This window comes from Lycium ferocissimum, chromosome 10 (genome assembly GCF_029784015.1).
Source record: "Lycium ferocissimum isolate CSIRO_LF1 chromosome 10, AGI_CSIRO_Lferr_CH_V1, whole genome shotgun sequence".
NCBI classification, from domain to species: domain Eukaryota; kingdom Viridiplantae; phylum Streptophyta; class Magnoliopsida; order Solanales; family Solanaceae; genus Lycium; species Lycium ferocissimum.
Window position 1 is genome coordinate 45401552 of NC_081351.1, and position 11899 is coordinate 45413450.

At 32.9% G+C, this 11899-nt stretch overlaps 2 protein-coding genes across 2 annotated transcripts; one reads left to right on the forward strand and one right to left on the reverse strand.

Annotated features, from left to right (window-relative positions):
• Positions 1 to 3696: 3696 nt before the first annotated feature.
• On the forward strand, positions 3697 to 6739 carry LOC132034057 (uncharacterized). Its single transcript, XM_059424279.1, has 4 exons — positions 3697 to 3885; positions 4504 to 4555; positions 5041 to 5107; positions 6424 to 6739. The coding sequence occupies exons 1-4, from the start codon at positions 3730 to 3732 to the stop codon at positions 6512 to 6514; spliced, it is 366 nt and encodes a 121-aa protein (XP_059280262.1). The 5' UTR covers positions 3697 to 3729; the 3' UTR covers positions 6515 to 6739.
• A 1203-nt stretch (positions 6740 to 7942) lies between these two features.
• LOC132034059 (probable receptor-like protein kinase At1g11050) lies at positions 7943 to 9823 on the reverse strand. The gene has a single exon (XM_059424280.1). It carries the CDS (start codon positions 9804 to 9806, stop codon positions 7962 to 7964), a length of 1845 nt encoding a protein of 614 aa, XP_059280263.1. The 5' UTR covers positions 9807 to 9823; the 3' UTR covers positions 7943 to 7961.
• Between the last annotated feature and the right edge of the window lie 2076 nt (positions 9824 to 11899).

An 11899-nucleotide genomic window follows, 5' to 3' on the forward strand; every position in this document is an offset into this window, starting at 1 on the left:
ACCATTGGTGCGAGCAACCTTGGAGATCAAGCTTTGATGGACAAAGCTACCTAGTATCTGTGTTGGTGAAATGCAGCATGTAGCCGGTTGTATAGTCTGAGGTGTGCTCGAGTTGGTCCTGACACCACCGTCATTAAAAAAATGTTTGTAACATTGGAAATAATGTATATGTGTCGAGCTCCCTGCAAATACTTATTGGAATAATGTATATGCGGAAGCATTTTTTTGTATATTGCGCCAAGTACTCTATGCGCATGATTGTAAATTGTACTCATATGGCAATTAATCTATTGTTTTAGATATAAGCGATGCATTTGCAATTAAAATACTGCTCAATTGCATATAAAAAATGGAAAACTCCCATCTTAAGTTGGGTTTTGTTGCTGCTGTATTGTTTGTCAAATTCACCAATATGTAGAGTGAACTTATAAGATAAAAATGTAGATAATTTGGAACTAAAGTAAGAAGTTTCCAATTTTAGTTCAAAGAGAAGATAAAAGTAAATATGAATTAATTACAATCAATTATTTTCTCTATTAATTATAGTTTGGTAAATGTGAGTTTGTGCTATGGGTAATCTTGTTCTAAAAAGCACTTATTTTTTGGAAAAACTATATTTTGAAAACAATGGCTTACTTAAAAGCAGTTCGGTCTTCATCAAAAACTTGGCTTTAATTAAATAATATTTTTTTTTTAAATGAAAAACACTTTGACTTTTCAAAAATTGGGCAAACAAACTTCACATGTTTTTCATCCCAACAAAAAAAAAAAAAGATTTCACATGTTTAATATGTGGTAACATACAACTAGTTGTTATTTCACATGTTTAACATGTGGTAACCCCTAAAAAAAAAAAAAAAAAAAAATTGTAAAAAAAAATTGTGGGCCCCATATTAAACTTAAAAAAAAAAAAATATGTATATTAAACAACTATTAAAAAAAAGTGGAACCTTTGACAAAATGGAAAAAAAAAAGTGAATCCCATATTTAAAAAACAAACCATCCGGCGTATTCGTAGCAAACACTAATATAATAAAGATTTAGATCGAAGACAAACTACAAATGTTATATTAATCGTATTTTGAACTGTTATATATATATATATATGCATAAAAATAGTTCAAAATAACACCAAGCAATATAAAAAATAAAAATAAAAAGAAGAAACTATATAAAGCGTTTTAGACCTACATAATCTAAATAACACCGAGCAAAGAAAAAAATTAATTATTTTTAAAGTTAGACCCCATATTAATAAAATCAAGCAATATTAAAAAAAAAAAAAATTGAACCCCAATTATTAAAAAAAAGAAGTGCGAATAAGTACTTATTATAATGTTATATTAATCGTGTTTTCAAATAATATATGTATATATATTATACGCATAAAAATAGTGCAAACTAATAATGTCCAAAAAAAAAAAAAAATAGTTTTACTAAACAACATCAAGCAATATATAAAAAAAAAAATAATAATAATAATGGAACCCACCATCTCCAAACTCAATAAAAAAAAGTTATTTCATATTAACAAAATATTTTTTAAAAAAAATATAATGTCAAAAAAAAAATGTATTCGTAAAACATAATAATATAATAAAGTTTTAGATACTTATACAAACTACAATGTTATAGTTAGGTAGTCAAACCATGCAATTTTCTTTTTTTTTATATTAGCACGCTAAATTATTAAACTGTCAGGATTTGCTATTCCGCCATGTCATTTATTTGTTATGTTTACTAAAATAAATATACTTAAAATATTTATATTTTAAAATAAGATAGAATTTAATTACTTTTTTATTTTTATTCTTACTCCAATAAATGTGAAAAGAGATTAATGTCGTAAAAAAATATATATCAAATGGAAATCAAATAATGAATAAGGTAAATTAGTAATTATAATTCTAATCGACGTTTTCTTAAAAAATCATGCAAAAGACAACATGACAAGTAAAATGAGCTTGAGAATATTTACCAAAAATTAAAAAATAGATTTCAAATAGAAAATCAATTTCTACTTTGTTTTGTTTTAAACATGTAAAATTAATTTAATAATTTAAATTAGAATTCAAAATTTGATAACAAATAATTTACACTTTTAAATTAATGAAAAAAAATATCCATTTGAAGTTTAAAAAATATTAATAAATTTGCCGATTTTGTTGGAAAAGAATATAATAAAGTAGAAATACTTATTATATATATATATATATATATATATATATATATATATATATATATATATATATATATATATATATATATATATAAATTATACATTAGTTTAACAAAAGTAATTAATTTATGTTGATTTAAAATAAGGATTTATTAATCAAGACATTAAAGGCAATCGTAACGACGAATAGTTTAGTCAAAATAACTATTTTTTTGTAGAAATTGCGTTTATTTTGTTACAAAATTACAAAATTGAGAGCCAATTAGTAGGCTTTTGGTTCATTTATTTTCATTAACAAAAATCCATTTGAAGTTTAGTTGGAAAAGAAGTAGAAATACTTATTTAGAAATTGTAGTTTAACAAAAGTAATTAATTTATGTTGGGATTTATTGACATTTAAAGGATCCAACACTCTTTTCCTATTATCTATCTTCCAACTATCTTAGTCTCCAATTACATTCTGGTGAGTTCTCAAATCCTTATAATTTCATTTTACAGTTTTAGTATATGGTTGTAGAATCTATTGTGTTCCACGCAGGTAACAAAGAAAAGGTAAAAAAATTGACAACTAATTTGATTTGCTTTTTAAACACCCACAAAACGATCAAGAAGTTAATATATATACAGGGTTAATTTTTTTATATATATAGTGTTCTTGATCTCGGAAGTTGGTGCTGTGATTGGTGGAAACAAAATGGGTATCTCTAATGGAGAATTATTTGTGCGTTTAAAATGTCTTATTGTGCTTTTTTACTGTTAAATTTGTGGAGAGTTAGAGAGTAAGTATCCAGATCAAGGATAGATTGAAAATTAGTATCATTAAACTGGTTTTAACATGGTGTTGTTACAGAATAGTTGACGGCGCATATGATAATATGAACAAATTAGTGTTGTTATGCTTGCTAGGGTTAACCTTAAGCCCTGAAGCTATGTGCATCTTAGGCTGGGTACTTTGCCTTACACCTAGGTGGCTAAATCTGCAAGTGCAACAAATAATAGCACTTTTCAGTTATCATCTTTACAATGTTAGTAAATTTTTCTACTTTGCTAATTAGAATTAAGTGGAACTTTATTGACTAAAAAGTGAAAGAGCTTATTCATCTCAGTGGTTTTCTCCTGAGTATTTTTGCATTTGCAGCTTTTTGATTACTGATATCAAGTATATCACTTAGATTCAATTTCTTTGGTGTTTATATGCACTTCAACCTACATTGCTTGTGGGTGGTGAATATAACCCAGTCCCAGTTCATCTCCTGTGTTGAGTTTCCTTTGTAAACTAAGTCCATAAAAGTTAGAATCTAAATAATGATTGTCATATATTGTTGTCAGTTAAAAATCATGCTATTCAACGCTTTTCTTTAAGGTTTCCTTCTAGCTTGCATGATGTCAGTCTTTCCTGATTATACCTTGATAGTTTAAAAGAATTGGAGCTTATTTATGAATTTCTGCTAGGCTGCTACCTTACCTCTTTTCTTTTCTTTTGACGTGTTTCATTTAAAAAATTCCTCAGTCTGATTATCTTTCTTTTTTTTGTGTGGGCACCTGAAGTCATGGCTGGAACTGGGAATTCGATGCTATACTCATTTCTTCTATTCATCGCGACACTCTCTCTGCAGGAAGTGTATAGAGGAAAGTTAGCATCTTCAGAATTGTATACCATCCTCGGAGGATTCACTAGTTCTCTCATATTCATGTTTTTGTTAACGGTGAGAAAAATTACCTTTTGTGGTATTAAGTGCTGTGCTCTAAGGTCTCAAAAGTGCAGGCACTGCTAAGTTTTTATCAGTCTATTAAATGCAGTTAAAATTATAATGCCTGTATTCCTGTACAATAAAGCTGTACTAATTGAGACGTATGCTGTAGAAATTGTTCTATCATCTGCAAATATATGTGGAGCTTACCTTTTCTCTCCACCAGCAAGTTACCAGATACAGACTATGAATTTAAATAAATACGACCTTTTATATAAAATTGTGAGCTCGATTCTGTATGTTTTCAATGTGTTCTCTGTTTTGTGTTATTGGAGGACCAAACTTGAAGGAGGGAAATTGAGAAGTGACCTTTTTCTTCCTGACATCTTGTAGCAGAAATCTTTTTTCCTTCTAGATTAATTCATTTTCCTATTTTATCATTTTGTTGTCAGATCCACTGCTGTCTTCAGCATTCTTTACACAGTTTCATAACTGTCATGCATTTTATGGCTGCATAAAGTGGAGTATCACATGTTGCTTTGCTAGCATACTTGATAAAAAGAATGTTGCATTGTTAGACAGTACATACCAAGCTATTATTGTATTGAGCTTGATTTGGTGTTGCTGTTGCAGTTCATCGGAAACTATCAAGAAACATGTGGTGTAAGGACTGGATGGGGTTCTGGTGAGTGCATTATGTTGTGACTTTTCCATTGTCATAATTCAATCAATTCTTTTGATGATCTAAATAAATTTCATATATATATATCTAAAGTACAAATAAACAAAGTATTTTAGTCTTTTAGATGTAGCATTGGAGTTATTGTATGTTTTCCTTAAACATCTTTATCTTAATATGCTCTCCCGTATATATGCATTGGCGGAGCTAGCTTGTGGGAAGGGGGTTCAATTGAACCCCCTTCGCCGAAAAATTATAATGCATAAATAAGGTAATGTCTTTTTGATTATATATGAACTGTTGAATCTCCTTGACATAGGGGAAGATTCTACTTTAGTGACAAAGGGGGTTCAAATTGCTTTAGGTTAGGTTCAAATCTAGATATGATTAATGCTAAGTTGTGTACCACATATCTTGCATTAGTAAAGAGATACAGCAGCTGTACGGGTCAATTAATTTTTAATCTGTTCTATTGGTGTGTTACGCTGCAGTTATACTTGCTGAGGTAGTTGCTCTTATTGCTGCTGGCACTGTTCATCGAGTTAGCATCACGACATGGTAATGAACTATACTATCTAGTTACTATTATTGTGGATAAAGAACTATACTATGTTTATTGCATATGTTTTTTCTTGTGGGAAATCTCTTGGATGAGTTAAATGAGCTAAAAAGAAAAACAAAATTGCTTAGGATTTTAGCTTTCTCCCAAAAAAAATAATACACAAAATTACTTGGTCACATTTAATTTTTAGTTTAAACCAAAAGTTTGTAGAAGTGGAAATGTTTATGCTTTCATTCTTTCTTGGCTGAATACATGGACAGACATCTAAACATGACAGGATATTTCATTTAGACACCAAAAACTCAGCTCATGACCTATTAAACACCCGACTCTGCTTAAACTGTGCCTACTAGACACACCTAAACTCAGCGCTTGACATTAAGTACCTGACCAAAAAGCAAAAACTTTGTTCCCCATATTTATAATGGACCCCTTCTCCACGTTGCCTCTGGTTCCTTTGGGAATCTCTATAATCTTTTGACTAGTGTTATCATGTGACTTCAGATTTCCTAATCCGAAACCACCAGGCTTTTTACTCAACATGACTGTTTCCCAGTTGACCAAATGGTAGGATTTCTTTTCCGTATTATCTTCCCAAGGGAAGTTTTCTTCGTAATCTGTCTATCGTGTTGATTGCTTTGGAAGGAATAAAGAAAACTCATATCATCTATGTAGGCAAGGAATCCAAAACACTATTAATTAGATAGCTTCTTTCATATTTTTTTATAACCCCATGCCTTATCGAAGGAAGTCTTGCCAATAATCACTATTCCTCACCAACAGCTGCTGATTTGACAGCATTGTGTTTTGCTTCTCATCTATCATCTCCACCCATCTTTCTCTTTACTCTCCTCTTTTTTATGTGTTGGATTACTGTTCTCACCAACAGCTTATCCAAAAACATCAGGCTAATATTATGGTTAATGAGCGAGTCAAGCTTGACGTCCTTTTTGAACAAATGTTCAACATAGCAAGTGGCACTCCACCATAATATATGGGTGATTAGTGGGTTGTGAAGCTTGCCATCCTCATCCAAACCCACATGCACAAGTATTTATTTAGCCGATTACCCATCTTGCCATCTCTAATTGCAGATGCAATCTAATATCTTGCATTAATACTGGTGCCCTTTTTCTAGCAAGCCAGAGAAGCTCATATAAAATAAGGTGGGAAGGTTGGAGAATTTTGACCTTGATTCTTCCTGTAAAATTTGGTAGCTCATATGTACATGGTCATGCAAGAACATGTCTACAATATAGATGGTGTGGTGGTATAATGTTTATAAATCTGATGGGCATTCTTGGAAATGCAGCTTCTTGTTCTCAGCCGCATTGCTCTATGAGGTCAACAAGCTCTCAGGAGTGATGGTTTCTAGAAGTGAATCTAGAGGCAAAAGGTACTAATGTACGTTTTGGCCTCCTAGACCAGGATGATTAGAACCATTTGCTTACCTTTGTACTTTTCATAGTAATGTTATGGAGAGGTGAAGCAAATTTTACGAGAACTTGCAGAATGATATTTTAAACGAAATCATGAGCGATTTATATGACTGCATTCTTGGCCATTTGTAGGTTTACTTGACTCGAGTATTTTGATAGATTTATTGAGCAACTTAAAGTTACATGTTAGATTTGTGGTCGAAATTCCCTAAAGTATTCCTGCAGTGTCCAATTTGGAGTCTCACGTATCAAGGGTGCGCTAGACAAAAAGCAAGCTCCTTATTAGTGCTTGAAGTGTTTCTTCTAAATTAAGAAAGAATCAAATCTACCAGGACCAAAACTCTCAAAGAGAATTGTTGGTTTAGTTTCAAGAATCGAACTAGCAGTTGATAATGCCAGTGAAACCATGAAAAAACATTAAACGTATCAAATGGCATTAGTACAACTCAAGAGTTAAACATTTAGACTAAAATTAAAGCCGCTGTATAAAATTGGTATATCAAACTTCCTAAAAACAACCAACTCATTCAAGTCCTAATCTTGCTCAAACATATTTTGAATAGTTGTCAAAAACCTTCTCGTAACAATTTCACCAATTCACTACCCTCAGCACTTACTCAAAACCAACAATTAGTCAGAATTTTAAACTCTCCTGCCTTTTTAAAATGCTATTACATGTTCATTTTTTATTCTTTTTATAATACTCTTATAGGCCTCAATTCTTGGTTTCAATCATTTTTCAATGGCTTATCATCCATGAGCTTACCCTCGTTAGTATTGCTAATTAAAGGTTTCTAACCACAACTCTATTCCCAAATGCTTGGACTTGGTGCTAAAACATTCTTAAACTTGATTGTTGGATCTATATAGGCTCATTGCCATATAGATCCAACAATCAATTTCACCTTCGATTAAGCATGAGATAGGATCATTTATTGTGGTTCGGTCTGTTTCTCCGGCTGGCAAGAAAGACGTTTTATTACGTTATCCAGAATGTGATACCCCAATGCAAGAAAGACTTGACTATAATTGCAAAGGAAATTAATAAGCCTGTGAAAGTAAATTGTTATTGTTCGCTGTATTTTTTTGAAAAAGAATTTTGTGGAAATTTGAAGAATTTTAAGTGGTTGAAAACTACATGTAGTACTCTTTCAGACAAGTATTTTGAATTTGACAATATCTTGTAAGTGGAAATTTTGTTCTCAATTTCACAAACGCCTATGAAATACCATTATTTAGCTCAAACAAATGCATGCTTAAACAAGAGTATTAACTACCTTTTATGAACAAAATCTTTACAAGGAAAAAACAAGAGGAATGAGCGGAACAAAATCATATTTGAATTGAGCTTTGCTTTCGTCAATATGGCCAAAAACAATCTTCCATAAAAGAAGAAAAAGGTTTAACTTCTCTATTTTGGTATATACCTTGACAAGCTGTTACTGCTACTGCTAATTGAAATATCTCTGAATCTATCACTATGTAATGAGTATGATTCAACTGACTCAAAGCCAAGGGGAAGTGGCCTATCTGGTAATCTTGGAATATCAATATCACCTTCAAGCATTCTCAAAGCATCTTCAGTTGTAGGTCTTAAAGCTACCATAACATGAGCACAAAGTATCCCAACATGAACAAATCTCTCCATTACTCTCTTTGGCCCTTCCTCCCTTATCAACACATCGAAAACGCCTTCCACATTTCTTGATTTCACCATTGTCCATGCCCAGTCAGTGATCAGAAGTGCAGAAGAATTCGATGCATCAAGAACTCTCCTTCCACTCATGATCTCGAGGATCACGATGCCAAAGCTATAAACATCGCTCTTCTCTGTTAACTGCCCGTAAAGACCATATTCGGGTGCTAGATATCCGTATGTGCCAGCTACTCTTGTTGTAAGATGAGTTTGTCCTTCTTTGCTTTGCTTAGCTAATCCGAAATCTGCCACTCTTGCCTTCATTTCCGTGTCCAAAAGTATATTCGTGGCCTTTATGTCGCGGTGGTAAATTGAAGGTTTGATTCCATAATGCAAATAAGCTAGCCCTTTAGCCACATCAAGAATTATGTTCTTTCTTTGAGGCCAAGATAATCGTTTCGTTGCAACGTTGAAGAGATGATCATCTAAGCTACCATTTGGCATGAAATCATACACCAAATACCTACCTTTTCCATTCAAATTATCACTTGTAACACAAAACCCTCTTAGAGGAATAAGATTCCTATGCCTAATCTTGCTTATAATTTCAGCCTCATTAATAAATTCCTCATCACCCTTACTATCCATATCAAGAATTTTCTTCACAGCAATTAAAGTACCATCAGAAAGGGTCCCTTTATACACACTTCCACTTCCTCCTTGACCTATCATATTCCTTTGGGAGAATCCTTTAGTGGCTTGTTCAAGCTCACCTATTTGAAACCACTTAGCACCAGTGTTAGGCAAAATTTGGGACTTAACACTAGTCACATACCCTTGATGCAATGCATCTTGCTTTCTCTTTTTATCCCATTTCTTGTAAAGAATTATAAAACCTATAGCACCCAAAATCCCAAAGAAAGCACCCAAAAACCCGAAAACCAATTTTAACAGAGTTTCTGTGCTAAGATGGTGCGATCTTCTAGCCTTGTTAGCCAAGGGCAAGGCAAGAACACAACCAGCCGTTCCTGGATCCTCAGGTCCAAATTCACTAACTATAGCAGCAGCATAAAGGACGGTGAAATAAAAACATCTACTATTCGTCGAATTCGGATTCAAAGATACCAAATAAGTATTTACCTTCATACCAGCATCAACACACAAGCTGCACCTAGTAAGCCCTCCAAGGTCACCAGTACAAGATGAGTCAAGTAGGCTATTGGGACCTACTTTTTCCATCCAATCTTTCATTGAGACTATCCCTCCACAACTCGAAGGCTTAACGACAAAATCATTAGTCTCATTCATGCATTTGGAGATAAAAGATTGGGAAATTGACATGGAAGAGAGCTTGGCTTTGAAGGCTGAAGTACATGAAAGAGCAGCATCTTCGTTTGGGAGATAAAACATGGATGTTTCTTTGAGGTGTTTTGCTAGTCCTATACCAAAGAGACTACGGAGTGTTTGGCAGCAACTCTTCTCCAAAGGCTCTTCTGTGCATAAAGAAGTGTCCCATTTGCAGGTTTTTACGTAATCAAAGTTTATTGGACATGAAGAATTCAAAGCATAGGACAGAGGAAAAAGAAAATGGCAAAAACAGATGAAGAAGATAAGTTTCATGGCTTCTAGCTGTTTGTTTAGATTGATTTGCCCAAAGAGTTTGTTTTTCCAGTTTTAGTTTTGGTTATATAGTAGAGGAAGTTGAGAAGCACACCTCAAAAAATGGCTGGCTTTGGTCAATTTGCACGTTTTAGTTTTTAGTTTTTAGTTTGAATGGGCTTTTTGATGTGGACTATGGAAAGTAGGTAGGTCATGGTCAAAAAAACCTCACTGCAGGCATTACTTTAATAATAAAGAAACGAATAGATCTGGAAGTGTCAATTATAATAGTCTATTTGATATTTTCATATCAACTCTGGTACACGCTTTTTTCATTAAAAAATGATACCTTAGTCCTAATCGTTACATTTATTTATTTTTGATTGTATTATTCTTTGTAAGAACATGGCATTAGAATAATGCCATGTACTTGACCTCGGTGCTTACATAATAAAAACAAAGAAAAGCTGAAGAATGACAGTGTTTACTTATGTTGGAAGAAGATCATATAGAAGAAAAACAAGATCCACCCCAACTAATCAACTCCCTAATCACAAGAAAACAGTCAGGCTATGGACCTATTTCGATACGATTCCTAATAAAAATAAAGTGCAATACAAAATATATGTGAAATAATATTATATTGATAAACAATTCCACGAAGAGGAAGGACCATTTAATTAAATACAATAAGAAGATGACTAATAAGTAGAACTGGCCAAATATGTAGCACACAATTTTTATCTTTTACCTTGTGTTTTAGTGTGGTATTTGTACTTACATTTCAGACACACATTTTTTAATTTACTCATATTCCATCAAGGACTAAATAGTACTACTCCATTTCAGTAGGATTTGCAAAATCCAACATTTAGTATTGCACTGTGCTTTTCAAATGTATAGCTACAAAATAGAATGTTGTATTATCCTGTATACAAACTTTTGAACAGTCCAGGCCAGCGTGAACTACTTGGCGTGAAAAGTGAAATTGGAAAACTATGGAGCAGATGGAGGAGCTGCAAAATAATCTAGTATTCATTTGTCAAACTCCCAAATGACTCCTCCATCCTCTGCAATCACAAACCAAACAACTTAAAAGACAAACCAGCAAAAAATAGAGTACAAAAGAAAAATAATTGTATCAATTGAAAACTAAAAGCAAACAAATGCTATGCCGCATTCAAGTGGGTTGGGCTGTTTGGAAAGCTGATTATGCTTTGCTCGAGTGCTATATGAGGATAGAAACTTGAACATTCACAAACAAATATTCCCCTCCGTAAGGGATAGATCGCCATCTTTCAAGAATGTTCAAGCGATGATGGATTACAAAAATGAGGCGAGAAAGAAGTGGATGTGAGAAGATGCAGGGAAAAAAAAAATGACCGTAGAATAACTAGCAAGTAGCAAGGACCAGCTTCTGAACTTCAACAAAGACGGTAAGTAATGTAATTTAACAGTTAGACGCATATAGCTATTTCTTGTACCCTCATTACCAGGCCATAAATTGTTTTTCTTGCCGGAAGAAAGAATTTGCAATTCAAGAGCAAGGCAGAGATGCCTGAATAATTATCTGTGTAAAGCACTATGCTGTGAGGTTTTAACACTCCAAGAAAATAAAACCATGGCATAACACCCAACGGAAGAAAAAGTAGCTAAAATAATACCTCCCAAACAACTCTTTAGTATTTATTTAGTGTTTTAAATCGAGTTGATATTCTATTTCCATGCATTGATTTGTATCATTCTCAATTGCATGATAAGAACAATACAAGCATTTACTGAGTCCCAACAATTTAACAATCTAAAAGCCACATCTAAAAGTGCAAGGATCTAAATTTAACGCAGGCAATCAACTCCTTTTTCCTTCAAAGCATCTTTTGTTCTTTCCTGCCATACTGTCCAGATGATGCATAGAAGAATTATCTCCCAACCTTCATCTGCTTTCTTTCCATACTCTGACCTTGCCAACAATTTAGTAACTCTTTAAAGCTCTGTGGCATCACCGAATAAGCACCAAAGATCTTTAAAAATAAGGACCAGATCAGCCATGTTTGGTCACTGTACAACAAGTGACTAACAGTTTCTTTAGATTGACATAGAAAACTCATAGTACA

What these genes read in the sequence shown, in the direction of transcription:
- LOC132034057 (XM_059424279.1), top strand. Translation starts at nt 3,730, where the DNA reads ATGGCTGGAACTGGGAATTCGATGCTATACTCATTTCTTCTATTCATC. An exon ending in AAGGACTGGATGGGGTTCTG is followed by an intron (nt 4,556 to 5,040) that starts GTGAGTGCATTA and finishes GTTACGCTGCAG; the next exon opens with TTATACTTGCTGAGGTAGTT. An exon ending in CGAGTTAGCATCACGACATG is followed by an intron (nt 5,108 to 6,423) that starts GTAATGAACTAT and finishes TTGGAAATGCAG; the next exon opens with CTTCTTGTTCTCAGCCGCAT.
- LOC132034059 (XM_059424280.1), bottom strand. Translation starts at nt 9,806, where the DNA reads ATGAAACTTATCTTCTTCATCTGTTTTTGCCATTTTCTTTTTCCTCTG.